This window comes from Bison bison, unplaced genomic scaffold (assembly GCF_000754665.1).
Source record: "Bison bison bison isolate TAMUID 2011002044 unplaced genomic scaffold, Bison_UMD1.0 scf7180017864148, whole genome shotgun sequence".
NCBI lineage: Eukaryota > Metazoa > Chordata > Mammalia > Artiodactyla > Bovidae > Bison > Bison bison.
The window spans coordinates 9,457,421-9,473,767 of NW_011494720.1; the positions used below are offsets into that span (position 1 = coordinate 9,457,421).

Below are 16,347 nucleotides of genomic sequence, written 5' to 3' on the forward strand. Positions count from 1 at the left end.
CTCCCGCCCACCACCCCCGTCCCCAGTGTCACCGCCCTGGAAGGAAGGAGGAAAGGAAAGGAGACAAGGGAGGAGAGAGGGGAGGGAGAAGATAAAGAAAAGGAGGCAAGGAGTCTTGAAGACAAGGAAGTCTTCGTGTCTGGGATCCCCTAACACATACTTGTCCAGGCAATGGGCAGCAGTCAGCACCCACTTTGGGGATATCAGAGTTCCTCCGCAGAAGTGCTTCGAGCTGGAAGGAAAATGTGCCAGGATTTTAGTTAAATCTGATGATTTAATTCTACAGAGAGTCCGAAAGTGGTGCTTACTCTGCTTCGAGGTCATTAATGTTCCCAAAGGACGAGGTGGCAGCAAGGACAGTAGGAGTTTTGAGCTTCCTGCAGTAAGTGGGTCCTCCGGAGGTCACCCCACCACTCGGGGTGTGGGGTGGGGTGGGGCTGGGGCTCAGGCCAGGCCTGGCCACAGGGGAGCAAAGCAGCATGGCACCAACAGGAGGCCCTTTGGCCCTGGACTCCAGCCCACTGAGGTCTCCTCTGTTTCTCTTGGAGGAGATCTGTGTAAGGCCTGACCAGTCATTCTTCAGGGTGCCAAATGGGATCCTGAGTGGCCCGTGATTCGGGGCCATCTGCTCATGCTATTTGAGAAAGTTCGCTTTGGGGCGGGGGAAACGTCCCCTAAATCATTCACGTTGTAGAACTGCTGGGGTGCGATATAGCTCATAAAACTCACATGAGCCGCTCTGAAGACCATCATAATGGAAGAGACACAGATGCAAGTGAATGGGAGCCAGCAAGGCAATTATCAATCAGGAAACAGACCCCAGCACAGCTTGGGAAAGAGAGACTAGAAAATACGTGAAAGCAGTATCGCAGGATCAGGTATCGCAAGCAGTTACTACGTGATAAGGCAAAGAAAAGAACAGCCAAGGCAGCCACAGAAAGAAACGGACCAGAACAGCATCTCACCAGCGAACGGAAGAAGGACCACGGAGCGCCGCGATTGGGCGCATGCGCACTGGTGCAGCCTTGTGCCGAGGAAGCATCAACAGGTGGATCAGCCTGTTTTCTGTGTGGGCTTTGAATGGGACACCCAGGAAAAGGGACTGATCAAAGGCGAACACCAAAGATCACCAGAACCGTCTGGGTCCTGGAGGACGGGGATGATCACGCTTCAGTTATGGCTACCCTCCACTGAAGAAGGGGTGTTTTTTATATGGGTGAGCATCTTTTGGTTAAATTCAGTAGTTCACAAAACTGTTGAAGGAAGGGGAAAAGACTCTGCATCTGTGTTTTAATATTATAGATAATTTTATCTTTACCCTCCCCCACGAGGTGTCTCATTTCTAAAAATATCCCTTTCTCTTCATTTTACAAAGCCACAGTGGGTATCTATATAAACCCTCAAAGCATCTTTCATACTTTTCCAGCAGGATTGGAGCTTAGTATAAATTGCTACATTTAACAATTCTGATGACAGCTACCCAGATCAAAAAAAAAAAAAAAAGATTCTAATTTCAAATTATTTTCAAATTAAATAACATAGAAAAGAACATTTAAAAAAAGAAGCAGAATCACAGATACAGAGAAGGAACTTTTGGTTACCAGTGGGGAGAGGGGATAAGGGAGAGGGGAGGGGCCATACAGGGGTAGGGGATTAAGAGGTATAAACTATTAGTTATAAAATAAGCCACAAGGATATATTGTACAACATAGGGGCCATAGCCAATATTTTATTACATTATATTTTATAACGATAAATGGAGTATAACCTTTAAAAATGGTGAATCACCCTATTGCAAAACTGAAACCTATATAATATTGTACAGCAACTATACTTCAATTTACAAACACAGAAAAAAAATTTTTTTATAGTTTTCCTTACTCCTTTGTTGAACTTAGAGGCAGGTTCTGATACTGGGGGTATGTGGATTTAGTTGAATGCAGAAAGGTTTTCTGTTTGTTTAATTTTCATTGGAGTATAGTTTCTTTGCAGTGTTGTGTTAGTTTCTGCTATGCAGCAAAGTGAATCAGTTATACATATACGTATGTACATACATATACAGATCTATCAATACATATACAGATAGGCCCTCCTGTTTGGATTTCCTTGTCCTTGAGGTCACCGCAGAGCATGGAGTAGGGTTCCCTGAGCTGTACAGTAGTTCACATTAATTATCTGTTTTATACACAGTAGTGTATATGTACATATGTATATATGTCAACCCCAAGGTTTTGCAGAGCGTACCCAGAAGGATGGAATAAATCATTTCTGGAAATGCTGTTACCTTCTTCGAAGGCTGACTTGCCAGGGCCAAGAGTGTGGCTTGGACACACACCCGCCTACAATCCTTCCAGAACATTTCTTCGGCTCCACTTTGGGCTTTCCACAGTCGAATGAGGACTCTGTGGCACAACGTGGGAAGATTTGCATTTGAAGACGTGAAAGAGAGCAACTCATGATGAAGTCGTGACTCGTCGACGCACTGAACTTTTCACATCCCCAAACTCAAACTAAATAGTAGACTCATAAACGTCTCTTGGAATATTTTTTTCTAAGTTGCAAGAAATGGTAGTGGACAACACAGAACCGTCTCCTTTCTAGAAAATATAAGTGCTTTTCTATTCTACTGTTTTCTTAAGGAAGTGATTAATTGGGAAGAGTTAGGCATTAGAATGAGAGTTTTGTGGAGAAGAGCTTCACTGACACAAGTTGTTATTCTGACTTGAGGTGATCTATCTAGAGACTGTATCGTTACTCCCATCATAACCACCACCATCATCTGAGCCATGTAAAGTTTGCTGAAAACCATAATTGTCGTCCCCATTGGAAGGCAATAAGAGTATTTTTTAATTATGAATCTCTGTGTGTGCATGTATGTGTGGGGTGTGTGCATGTGTTTAGCAAGGATAACTATCCTAAACTAATGCTTTCTCTCGGCCAGTTTCAGGACAGCTCTTCCAGGAAGCCTCCCAAGACTAACCCAGCACCTCAGGGATGACTTCCATTCACTTGCCTCTCTATTCATCTCCCACCTGCTTTCTGTCTCCACCTGGCCTGCAGGGTTCCTGGAGATTGGGGTGAGTGCTCCATCTCTGGTTGGTATCACTCACTAACGTCTAAAACAGTTCAGGGGGTACATAGGTATTCATAAATGCTTCTCCATTGTCTGGAGCCCTTTAGGATCTTCAAAAATAGAAGCGTAAGTCATAGTTAATAATAAATATTATAAGGAGAAAAGTTTTAGTCTTAATCAACCAAGAGATTTTTATCCTCTAGTGAAGCTGAAACCTGAATTTTCCTAATAGCTTTCCAATTTTCTTGGCCTATTCTGAGAATCTATATAGAGAAGTTTTTTTTTTTTTTGAAGAAGGATGCAATATAATCAAATCCTACTTTCTAATACTGACCTTAATTTCTCCTACTGTGCCTTACACAGAGTAGACTTACAGAAATGGACTAAGGAAAGAACAACCACAGATATTATGGTAACCCTGGTCTCACTATTCAAAATAAAACTTAAGTTCTACTTATTTTTAATTACAATACTTATTATTTGTACTGTTTGTGTTGGTGGAATTGAAATGAGTTGTTAACCCAACGAACAAAAATTTGCAATTTAAAATAAATGAATATAAATAAATAAAACTATATTTTAAGTGGGCATCTTTCAATTTTTGAGGTTGATATTAAAGAGAAAACCCACACAAGCCCTTGGTAAAATTGAGAAGCAGAATACTGGGCTGAATAGAATGTAGTTCTGATTTCAAATTGTTTTACTATGTAATTCTGTGCAGTTTGCGTGGTGCCATTTGTTTTAATAACAGAATATTTACACAAATTTTTCAAGTGAGTTGCTTAAAGAAGTTTATGTGTAGCCTAAAAAGTTAAATCAATGGTACTTTTTTAAAGATGTTTTCCATGTGAGTTACAATGTAAAGTTTGGAAATTTTAAAAGTTCGGAAATTTCCCAGGGAATGAGCAATAAAAATCCTTTTTTAAAAAGAGGAAAAAAAATGAAAATAACCTTTTTAAAAAGTCATAGCTCAAAGAGACTTCACATTCTGAAAAATCGAATAAAATTAGCAAAAACAAACAAACAAAAAATACAAGTACACACAAAAAGTCCCCTTAACCTGGGACAGCCACCCTTTTAAGCACTGACCTGTCATACTGGAGGAGCTGTCATTTGAGATTTCATTCATTTATTACTGATTGAGCAAATGTGTTCAAATATATATATATGTAGTGCCAGGCATTGCTCTAAGCACCAGGAAAAAGGAAATATTAATAGCTGAGGTTTGTAATCTTTACATTCTGATGGGTGGGTGTGTAGGAAGATGTTACATTGGAGGGTTCAACAGAGGCCCCAAAGATGCTCCGGGAGGGTGTAAGATAAACCTCCATGTGCAGACTTCTAGAAATGGCCTCCCGGAATTTCCCGGGTGATCCAGTGTCTAAGACTTCACACTCCCAATGCAGGAGCCCAGATTCGATCCCTGGTCAGGGAACTAGGTCCTACATGCCTGCCACTAAGACCTGGTACAGACAAACAAATAAATATAAAAAAGAAAGAAAGAAATGGCCTCTTTTACAATTGATGCTTTTGAACTACAGTGTTGGAGGAGACTCTTGAGATCAAAGCAGACTGCAAGGAGATCAAACCAGTCAATCCTAAAGGAAATCAACCCTGAATATTCATTGGAAGGACTGATGCTGAAGCTGAAGCTCCAGTACTTCAGTCACCTGATGTGAAAAACTGACTCATTAGAAAAGACACTCAGGCTGGGAAAGATAGAAGGCAGGATGAGATGGGGATGACAGAGGATGAGATGGTTGGATGGCATCACTGACTCAACTGGCATGTTTGAGTAAGCTCCGGGAGTAGGTGATGGACAGGGAAGCCTGGTATGCTGCAGTCCATGGGGTCGCAAGGAGTCAGACACGACTGAGTGACTGAACTGAACTGAACAATTCTGGTACCCTCACCCAAGTCAAGGATGGAAAAGAACCAGGTTCTTAGAGATGGATAAAAGAGGAAAGGATGGAGAAAGGACTGTCCCAGTGTGCGGTCCCCAACTGCATCATGATGTGGCCATGTGATCAGAGCACGTGGTCTGTTTGCTGACACCCATTTCCTGCAGAAGGATCCCCAAGCCTCCTGACACTCAAGAAGCCTGTAGCGTCTGCTGGTGGCCGAGGGCTGCCCCTGGGATATTACTGTAGGTCCCTTTCTGTGGGCATCAGAAGTCCATGACTCCCTGGCACAGCTATAGAGCCAGGGCAGGAATGGCATGATATACAACAACTTAAAGGCAACTGTGCCAGATAGGCACCCTGTCCAAGTCAGCGAGCCCGCACCCCAAGAGGCAGTGGGGGTTCCAGAAAGCTGAAGGGTAGGAGGGAGGAGCAGAAAGGGAGGCACAAACCCCACTGGGGGCCATGAGGTAGGGGGTCCACCGAGGCAGCGTCTGGAGAACTGAGAAAACACACAGTGGAGAAGCAGTCGGCTACATGCTCCCCTCAGCCCAGGCAGCACGGTGACAGTGGCCAAGGAGAATCTTTCCTTCATCCCGGCTTCGCCCTCCTCGCCCTGCTCTAGGCATGAGCGGCCCCGAAGCAAAGCCTGACGGTGGCTCCGTGCTCTCAACCCCTTGCCCAAGCTGCCTCCCAAACCACCTCTGGATGTGGACTTCAGTGACCTTGCAGCCGCACCTTATCCCCTCCAGCCTGTCCCGCCATGTGGCAGGCACAAACACAAGCCATCAAACTGTGCAAAGAAGTCCAGGCTGATTATCAAGAATCAGGACAGAATCCCTCTGCAAAGACGGAAGGTCAGCGGAGAGTAAAACAGGGTCCGAATCAAAGCCCTTTGCGGTGTTCTCCAAACCTATCCCTGGACTTGTTAGCCCAGACTTTTCAGAACAAAGGTCAACTCCCCTTTCTGTGATCCAAGCTTCTCACTCCCCAGAAAAGTCTGAGAAACAAGGAAAGAATTCAAGCAAGCTTTCTCTACGTTGTCTGGCGAATGCATGGCTAATAGTCATCTTAGGATAAGGAATGTCGGGCCTTAGTAAGGAGCCATGTTCATTAAATTCTTAGGATGACAGTATATGGTTTACAATAGATGCTATATGTTTATTTCCTGCTGTCTCTGTTTTCTTTCTTACTTCTCAGCTGCTGAAGGAGAGCTTCCCGTCTGGGTGACTCTGAATTTGTTTTTCAGGCATCCTGCCCCAGACATTGGAGAGGTCAGTGGAACCCTCTGGAGGCTAAAGAGATCACCTCTGAACTTGCTCTTGGGGAGGATTTTGTATGTATTTTATTTAAAGTATTGGAGGAAGGGAGTGCCTAAAAATGGGGGCCACGAGTAGGACTGATTCAAGAGACCCAGGATGAAAAGAGGGCTCTGGGGGAGAGGGGACCCTCTCCTGCCCAGAAGTGCTCGACCCACACTTGTGTCTTGCAGATCAGACACCAGGTGACACCACATTTATATAAAAGCCATTTCCTTCCAAAGGAGACAGCAGCTTACCACACTGAGGGACGTCACAGTAGTCAAAAAGCTTCCTTGGGTTCATGGTGTAGCACCAGGGCCCGTTGACATCACCGTCAGGATTACGGCAGTACTGGAAAAAGAGGAACGTGTCTGGGAGAGGGCGCATGCTGGGGCAGGGCACGGCAGAGAAGGTGACAGGAGGCACAGACATCGATTACACTTCTGTCCTTAGAACATGAAAGGTCGTGTTTCTTTGGCAGAGAAGTGGGCAGAGTCACTTTTCAGGGTGCTTACGAAGCCTCTGACTCATAGAAGGCCATCGGTCACGTCTCCTTGTTCAAAAGGAGCTTGGAGAAGGGGTGTAGACCCTGAGGGCTCTTGGGGTGAAGATTATATAAAGGGGCCTGCCCTGCAGCCTGTGTCTGCCACCCAGCAAGAGAGGACTGTGGTCGTGGGACAGGCCGTCATTCAGGTCAGTCTTCTGCCCGATGACTTGTTCACTGTTGCTTCCAAACTGTTTATTCCCCTAGCCTGGGCACCCTCCGTGGGTCAGCCATGGCAAGACCGCCCCACAAAGGAAGCCCTTCAGGGACTGTGTGAGTGTAGGGGAAATCCTAGCAGAGTCCTGATGGCCCATCCAATTTTTTTTTCTAGGAACATCCAACTACAGTGTCATGAAGGTCATCTTTGATCACGGGGACCTAGAGGACAAACACCGGAAACACGAAAGCAGGCAGGAAGTGTCGCAAATGAGAGAGATAAGAAGCTAGCGGATTGGCCGGCCGTGCTAACTGTACCCCCCAGGCTGAGGCTGTTGGAGCACAGGTTCAGTCCCCTGAACCCTCTGGTGTCCCCTCCCCACCCCACACCAACGCTCAGTCAGGCAGCCTCTCTGGAGCAGAGGTTCAATTCGGTTTGTGAAGGCTGGTCAAAAAAAGGCAACACGAAGTCCAAATGAAAGTGGCTTACGTTTCTCTCCAGCCCTGACTGTGGGTTTGTCTCTGGAGTGAAGATGCTGTGTTGGTGGGGCTCCTGGGCCGCCCACTCCTGGCAGGGGACACCGGCCACCGTGGTGGCCTTCTTGCCGCGGTAGCTTTTGCCCGTCCCGATCATGCAGTCTGGAGGGAAGAGGGAACGGTGTCACCTGTCCCACACTGACCCGGCGACAAGGATCAAATGTGGCAGCGCTCGGCGTCTCTCAGGACAGGCTGTAGTCACGTCCTTTGGAACACAGGAGCCCTGGAGGTTTCAGTGCGCCCTGACGACTTTTTTAACAAGTCGCCAGAGATGCTCTTGTCTCAGAAGGACTCACAAGTCCGGGTGTTGGAACGGGAACTTTGGCCGGGACACTTAGATACTCAGTTTTATAACAAACTGAGAGGTAACAGATGCCTCTACGAAATGTGAGATGATCCTTGAATAACTCACTCTCAATGAAGAGAGCAGATGGAAAAGGATTTCATAAAAGTATATTATTTTGGCCAGAGCTCTGCCACCTTCTGGGATGAAAGAGGTAAGAAAGAGGTGGCTAGAGGTCCCTTCCCCAAATTCCTCCCTCACCTCGTGCCTTGGGGATGAGGCTTGAGCCCTTGTTAAGTGTTACATATGGGGTCCCAGCACACAGTGCTCTGATGAGCACTTGGAAAATCCAGACAGCAAAAGCTGGGCCAGCTAGCCCCATGCCCAAGGAGCAGGGCAGTGCTTGGCCACCTCCAGTGTGCGCCAGGAACAGGCTGTGTGAGTTACCCACGACCACATGTGGGGTATCACGTGGGAGGGCCACCTGAGTCCATGTGATGTGGGATGACTCAGGTCCATCCCACCTGAGTCTCATCAGGAGGGATCCCCAGCTGGGCCATGGCACCCAAAGTCTCACCAGGAAAGTGGGGCAGAGATGAGCTGGTCCTATGTGTACAGCAGGTGTACAGGGGGACAGTAGGGAGCAGCTAGTAAGGTTCTCCAGCATCTCAGAGGAGCCAAGTCCCCCTCCGGAAGGAGAGGGGGTCTCAACTTGAAACCAAGTCCTCACTTTAATTGTTTCTGTCTGATCTTGGATTACCCAAAAGTGGTCAGACAAGCCAGAGACCACTGAGCTTTCATGCCAGGGCAAGGGAAGAGTCGGTCCCCTCTGTGACCTTACCCTGTCGGAGGACCAAGCACTCCTGCCACCTGACAGCCACAGGACCAGAGGCTCAGCACACGGGGTGACACGTGGGCAAAGGGCCGGGGAGGTGGAGAAGAGCCTGGTTATCCTTTGCCTCCCACCTTGGATGACATGTTTATCCTCAGGGCTGCAGACGCTTGGAGCTGCATGTCCACTTCTCTCCAAGCCTTTGTTGGAGATGATCATTGACAGTCTTCCTAGCCCTCCTAACTCTGTACATCCAAAACCAAATCAGTCCTTTCTACCCCTCCATGCAAAAGGCAGAGATTCGCTTTTCTAGAATGTCCCACCTCGGCCACTATCATCAACCTCTCAATCCATCCAGGCTCAAAACTGTATCCATCCCTCACAGCCAATTACTTTTCTTTTTTTTTTTTTTTAATTGAAGGATAATTACTTTTCAATGTTGTGTTGATTTCTGCCATGTAACAATGTGAATCAATCATGATTTTATATATATATATATATCTCCTCCCTTTTAAGCCTTCCTCCCCCCTCCCTTGGAGAAGGAAATGGCAACCCACTCCAGTATTCTTGCCTGGAGAATCCCATGGACATAGGAGCCTGGCGTGCTACAGTCCATGGGGTCATGAAGAGTTGGACATGACTGAGCAACTGAAAGAACAAACAACAGCCCCCCTCCCGTCCCATCTCTCGAGGTCATCACAGAACACCAGGGTGGGCTCCCTGTGTTATATGCATATATTATATTGTAAGCATCTTCCCACTAGTTATCTATTTCACACGTAATAGTGTATATATGTCAATGCTACTTGCTCAATTCGTCCTACCCTCTCCTTCCCCCGCTGGGTCCACAAGTTCATTCCATTAGTTTTCAACTCCTAAAGACACACCCACCCCCATCAGGCCAGCAAGAGCAGCTCTGGCTTCCCCAAACGATACCCTGAAGCAGCCTTCCCCATCACAAACTCAGCCAGCACTCCAGTCCCCCCGCAGCAATGAAGCCTCTGCCTCGGGAAGACTCTCCACCTCTTATCATCTCTCTACCCGAGTACACAGATGTCTGGCCACAGACTTCTTACCTGCTTCAGGAGGATTCTCTACGCCTGGGGCTTGGGGAGCCGCAGGCACCTGCTCTGGAGTTTCTGAACATTTCTTCAGGTTGCAGAACTCCCATCTGACTCTCGGATCGGTGGTATAACACCAGGGGCTCTTATCGGCATCTGGATTTCTGCAGTAGTTCATTGTCAAGCCGCTGTAAATTCCACAGCAATAGAGGTCATGAGAGGTGAGTGAATCTTCAGGGGCACCCCAGCACCCTCTGAATTTTGTTACAACGAAGTGGCTGGAATATTTCCATTAAGGTACCAAAGTGAAAGTCGCTCAGTCGTGTCCAACTCTTTGTGACCCCACGGACTACACAGTCCACGGAATTCTCCAGGCCAGAATACTGGAGTGGGTAGCCTTTCCCTTCTCCAAGGGATCTTTCCAACCCAAGGATCAAACCCAGGTCTCCTGCATTGCAGGCAGGTTCTTTACCAGCTGAGCCACAAGGGAAGCCCAAGTTACCAAAGGTGCCAATTATTATTATAATGCCACAGGCACAGATGGTCCTCAATTTCTAAAGAACTGGGTGAGTTTTTTAAAGTAGGTTATAATTTTTATTTAAAAATAATCAAAAGTAATACATGCTGCACATAAAAACAGATCATATATATATATATATATACATGTATAAGAGAAAGTATCAGAATGTTTTCCTTTCCCTGGAAGTGTTAAATAAATTCCCCAGGGATAACCAATATAGATTTTGAAGCACATATTTTACATTTTTTGTGTACAAACAAATATATCTATACCTCTGGCTTTCTCTTCTGTGTGAGTAGGGCTATGGAAGTTGGAACTAAAACATATTTATCCAAGGCAGAAAAGACATACAAGACGATGATATTCCCAGGTCAACCCTCTTAGTCTGTTTACTCATAGTGTATTGTGTGTGTGTGTGTGTGTGTGTTCAGTTGTAGTCCCACTTTTTGGAGCCCTGTGGACTGTAGCCCACCAGGCTCCTCTGTCCATGGAATTTTCTAGGCAAAAATACTGGAGTAGGGTGCCATTTCCTACTCCAGGGATCTTCCTGACCCAGGGATCGAACTCCAGTCTCTTGCAATGGCAGGCAGATTCCTTCCCACTAGAGCCACCTGGAAAGCCCCACTGTATTTTACAATGAAACAAAAACTCACGGCAGTAATATTACTGTAAATAGCATAGGCAGATCAAGTGGGTTGGGGGTTCAGAAGGCTTGTGGCAGCCTCCTGGAAAACTAGCTGGATGAGGTTTCTAGCTGGATGCATTCTAGGGCACGCAGGAAGAAGCCCCAGGCTCGTCTACCTGCAGTCGCTCAGGGATGGAGGGAAGAGGGATGTGACTAAAGGAGACTGGGGCCAAAGGGAGGAAGGGGGATGTCTGGGTAGACCAGGGCTTCTGCGGGAGCTGAGTCAGAAGCAACTGGCTAAGGACATAGCAGAGGAGGGACCTGGGGCTCACTGGGCAGCTTGGACCCCTGGGGCCTCCCAAGGACTCTGCCCCAGCTTCTCAGAAGTCTAAGCCTTAGACTCCCCTTTGGAACTCAGACCCGCACTCTGTGACTCATGAGATCACTTGGAACATCCAATGTTCTATGGGAATCCAACAGTGTATCTGTGGGGACTACAGACAAGTGACCATCTCAGACCCGGGTCCACAATTTGAGGAAGCCCATCAGCAGGTTTCCAAGCAACTGGATATGTTAGAAAGGCTTATCACAGGAAACAGGCTCCTGCTCTCTTTTTTCTGTAAAGGTACTTTGATGGACAAGTTTTGATGAACACACACACCTACATAACCCACACTCCTGCTGTGACAAAGAATTCGTCCATCACCCCCAGAAACCTCCCTTGGGTCACTGCTCAGTCTTGGCTGCCCTTCCCCTGGAGGCAAATACTATTGAGTTCTACTCCAGAACTTCATATGAATGAACTCATGCAAGGATATACCCTTCTTTCAGTATTCTTGAGCTTTTACCCATGCAATTTGAGGGTATCGGTAGCTTGTTCCTTTTTATTTCTGAATAGTATTCCATGGTATGAGTATCTTACTGGTTATTCATGTTCTTATTGGTGACCACTGAAGTGGCTTCCAGTTTGGGGTTATTTTAGGAATAAAGCTGATAAGAACTTTCTGGTAGATCTTTTTGTAGATGTAAGAGACATGGATTTGATCCCTGGGTTGGGAAGATCCCCTGAAGAAGGAAAGGCAACCCACTCCAGCATTCTTGCCTGGGAAATTCCATGAACGGAGGAACTGGACAGGCTACAGTCCATGGGGTCCCAAAGAGTGGGACGTGACTCGGCACACACACACGGAAACACATCAGGTATGACAGCTGTCCCTGCTCCATCCTCAGAATTACTTCTTACTGTTTGTCTTTTTAGTAACAGTCATTGCCATTGGGTATTTGGTAGTATCTCATTGCGGTTATAGGGGCTTCCCTGGTGGCTCAGTGGTATAAGAAGGTGCCTGCCATGCAGGAGACACAGGTTCCATCCCTGGTTCGGGAAGATCCCCTGGAAGAGGGCATGGCAACCCACTGCAGCATTCTTGCTGGGAAAATCCCATGGACAGAGGAGCCTGCTGGCTATAGTCCACGGGGTCACAAAGAGTCGGACATGACTGAGCGATTGAGCAGCAGCAGCTCTGTGATTATAATTCTTGCTTCTGTGATGGCTAAAATGTTGAACATTTTTTCAGGTTCTTATTGACCATTTGTGTATCTTTCTCTGTGGAACATCTTTTAAATGGTTGAAGTCTTTTGTCCATTTTTATTAACTTGTCTTCTTACTGGAATCATTTGGTATTGTCCTCTCAAGACCCTTGCGTTTTCCTCTGGCAGGCAGTTAATTTACCTGGAGATCATTTTGATCCTTTTAGGATTACTTTTGATCTTTGCTCAGATGTTTTTAGAATAGACTTTATCCAAGGAATACACTAACCCTACCGATACATGGACAGAGGAGCCTGGTGGGCTACAGTCCTTGGGATCGCAAAGAGTTGGACATGACTCAGCAACAACAACTGATAAACGAGACTTTTCTGGATTCCTTACTGAATGGTCAAGGTGTCCCCTGAGGTTTCTCCTCTCTGACTCATAAGAATCTCAACTCTGCAAACACAGAGTCTTCTAGTGCCCTGGGAGTTCTAGAATCTTCATTTATCTCACGGTTCCCTGGTCTTTGCTCACTGCAGAATCTCTCCCTGCAACGTGCGTAGCTTTGCATTCAGCCAAAGACTTCAGGAGAACTCCATACGTATTTCCAAAGTGCCTTCTCTGCACAGATCCTTTCTCAAGATTACCCTGCCTACTCAATCCAAGCTGCCTCACTAAGCCCCAACTCCGGTCTCTGTCTCCTTAGATTAGCAAGACTGCTGTGGTCTGCCCTGGCTCCATTTCCTTGCACTGTAGTCCAAAGAGATACTTTCTTCCCTAAGTATCTCCAGGAAGAAAACCAGGGTCATTGTAAGTTCAATCTAATTTACTTTCCTTTCCGAAAAGTCACAGTCCTATGCTGCCTATTGTCCATCATGTGAAATTTTTCCATATTTTTACAGCCACGTGTCACAGAAAAACTGGTCTGATCAGTCCGAGTCTTGTCCACTATTTTGCCCACTGACCTGTCCACTGATGTCCATTTTGCGGATCAGTATCTGTACTTTCTGACTCTAATCTGCCTTCCTGCTTTTGCTCTTAATGCTCTGGTCATTCACATTCCTTGAGACCACTAGTGCTCAGGACCCAATATGTCCACACAGGTCGGGTGATACACAGATCACCCAGTGGTGATAAATATTTACATTTATTATCCAATGGCAAACACAAACCACTTCAGGAGTTGGAAGACGAAATGATCAAATTCCACGGCTGAAAGACGACACTGATCTGTAAGCAAGAGCTATGGGACGATCCTATTTCTAAGCCTTCGATCGTCTGTGCTTTTGAGCTTTCTACTAGTAGGACCTCAGCCCCTCTGTCTATCCCACCCTGCTTCTGAAACACTACTCAGGAAAGAGAGCCAGCCTCCGGCTTCTCTTCTTTCAGAAATTTTGCACAAAAGCAAGTTGCCTGAGACATTTTGTCTCATTCTCTGGAGCCAAAGGAAATTTGGTCCTAAGACATTAGTTTCTAGCTGCTGCTGCTGCTAAGTTGCGTCAGTCATATCCGACTCTGTGCAGCCCCATAGACAGCAGCCCACCAGGCTCCCCTGTCCCGGGGATTCTCCAGGCAAGAGTACTGGAGTGGGTTGCCATTTCCTTCTCAGTTTCGAGCATAACCCTTTAAGTGGAAACTGAAGCTGGCGGTTCTCCTCTACCGGTTGAAAATCAAAGACATACGCATTTGGGTAGTTTTCTGGGGTCTTCAGATGCCTGTGTGGTGTCATCGATGACCACGACTGGCATTTCCTTCCTGTGATAGTAGTGGACGACGTGCCTCGATAACTCTGCCCGTTACCATGGTAGCAGTCCTGGGGCACAGGAGTTTGTTCGGGTGGTACTGAAATTGAAAGAGAAGAAATCAGTAAATAATGACTGGAACAGAGAAACGTGTGAAATAACTTATTACACAAACAGAATATCCTCTCTGGGAGTGAACACCGCCCTCTTTTTACATATTGGGAGGCAGATGGACATGCAAAGAAAACAATAGATCCAGAACATTCTAAGACTTTAATGACCTAACTTTTGGGCAAATAGTTAATTCAAAACTTGGGGGGAAAAAATAAGCAGGGCAGACTGCTTGTCATTGGACCTTGCACTCCTGTGCAAGCTCTCTTTTATGGATCTCCACTGGGTGTTCATGAAAACTGGGCAGGTCTTCAGAAAGACACACTTCATTTGGTAGAGGCTGCGCATGGTGGCTGCGTACCAGTGAGCAAGACATGGAAACCTTCCACATTTTCCCCAGACTCTTTGCTTATGCAAAGCCAAAGCCTTCAGCTGCTGGGGGAAATGGTCCTACATCCGGGACTCAGGCAAAGACCAGCTGCTTCTCAGGGAGGGGTAGGGCCCTGGAATAAGGGCAGAAAATTCTACTGTGCCAGGATACTTCACCAACACAAAGCAGAAGTCTCCTATTCTTCCACTCAGGACTCAACACAGATACAACTTAGAGTTTAGTTCCATGGGAAGAAGGGGCAAGAATATTGAGAAATATTGCCAGGTGCTCAGATGGTAAAAAATCCACCTGCAGTGCGGGAGACCTGGGTTTGATCCCTGGGTTGGGAACCTCCCCTGGAGGAAGCCATGGCAACCCACTCCAGTATTCTTGCCTGGAGAAGCCCCATGGACAGAGGAGCCTGGTGGGCTGCAGTCCACGGGGTCGCAGAGTCGGACATGACTGAGCGACTAAGTACAGCACAGTACCAGGGGCCCAGAGTCTAAGGCTGAGAGCAGACCAAGAAGACAGAGAATGCCTACCCCCAGCAAAAACTTAGCACTGAGTAACAAGAAACGTAGTCTATCAATAGGGTCAGGTTAAAAGTGTGGAGTGCCCCCCACCTCTGTGGTGCAGGCATTACTGATTACTAAAAGTTGAGAAGGGATTAAGAATACTGAGAAAGCTCTTCAGCACCCCAGACCCAACTCTAGATACAAGGTGACTGCACCTCACCACTGGGAGGATTTGAAACCTACGGTTCACATAGGGAAAAGCAGCAACAAAACCGAAATTCCTTTTATCTGCTCATGATATTAATTCAATTACCCACATAGCATATTGATAAAAGAAGGCTGCCCATTTCAAAGTGTAAATAATAGTTGCTTCAATAGCTATTGTTTTTCTACAAGTAAGTCCAAGCATTGATTAAAAATTACAAGACACACACACAAACACACACAAAAACAGGGGGGAAAAGCCACAGGTGAGTGAAATAATCAACAGAGCCGGACTCAGAGCCACCCAGAGATGTGGGATTATCAGATTGAGATTATAAATTCAGTTCACTTCAGTTCTGTTGCTCAGTCATGTCTAACTCTTTGGGACTCCAAGAACAGCAGCACACCAGGCCTCCCTGTCCAACACCAACTCCTGGAGTTTATCCAAACTCATGTTCATTGAGTCAGTGATGCCATCCAACCATCTCATCCTCTGTCATCCCTTTCTCCTGCCCTCAATCTTTCCCAGCATCAGGGTCTGTTCAAATGAGTCAGCTCTTCGCATCAGGTGGCCAAAGTATTGGAGTTTCAGCTTCAACATCAATCCTTCCAATGAACACTCAGGACTGATCTCCTTTAGGAAGGACTGGTTGGATCTCCTTGCAGTCCAAGGGACTCTCAAGAGTCTTCTCCAGCAACACAGTTCAAAAGCATCAATTCTTCAGTGCTCAGCTTTCTTTATAGTCCAACTCTCACATCCATACATGACTACTGGAAAAACCATAGCCTTAAGTAGATGGACCTTTGTTGACAAAGTAATGTCTCTGCTTTTTAATATGCTGTCTAGGTTGGTCATAACTTTCCTTCCAAGGAGTAAGCATCTTTTAATTTCATGGCTATCAGAGCCACCCAGAGATGTGGGATTATCAGATTGAGATTATAAGGTTCAGTTCAGTTCAGACGCTCAGTCGTGTCCGACTCTTTGCGACCCCATGAATCACAGCACGCCAGGCCTCCCTGTCCATCACCAACTCCCAAAGTT

General features: G+C 46.4%; 1 protein-coding gene across 1 annotated transcript in view; it reads right to left on the reverse strand.

The window, feature by feature from the left end:
* Nucleotides 1–16,347, reverse strand: part of PLG (plasminogen) — a 47,692-nt gene that overhangs the window by 7,610 nt on the left and 23,735 nt on the right. The window contains exons 10-15 of the mRNA XM_010840900.1: nt 14,046–14,205; nt 9,704–9,876; nt 7,466–7,614; nt 6,533–6,626; nt 2,285–2,402; nt 161–232 (exon numbers count right to left, since the gene is read on the reverse strand). Coding sequence (XP_010839202.1) covers nt 161–232; nt 2,285–2,402; nt 6,533–6,626; nt 7,466–7,614; nt 9,704–9,876; nt 14,046–14,205 — 766 coding nt within the window. The remainder of the gene's footprint in view (nt 1–160; nt 233–2,284; nt 2,403–6,532; nt 6,627–7,465; nt 7,615–9,703; nt 9,877–14,045; nt 14,206–16,347) is intronic.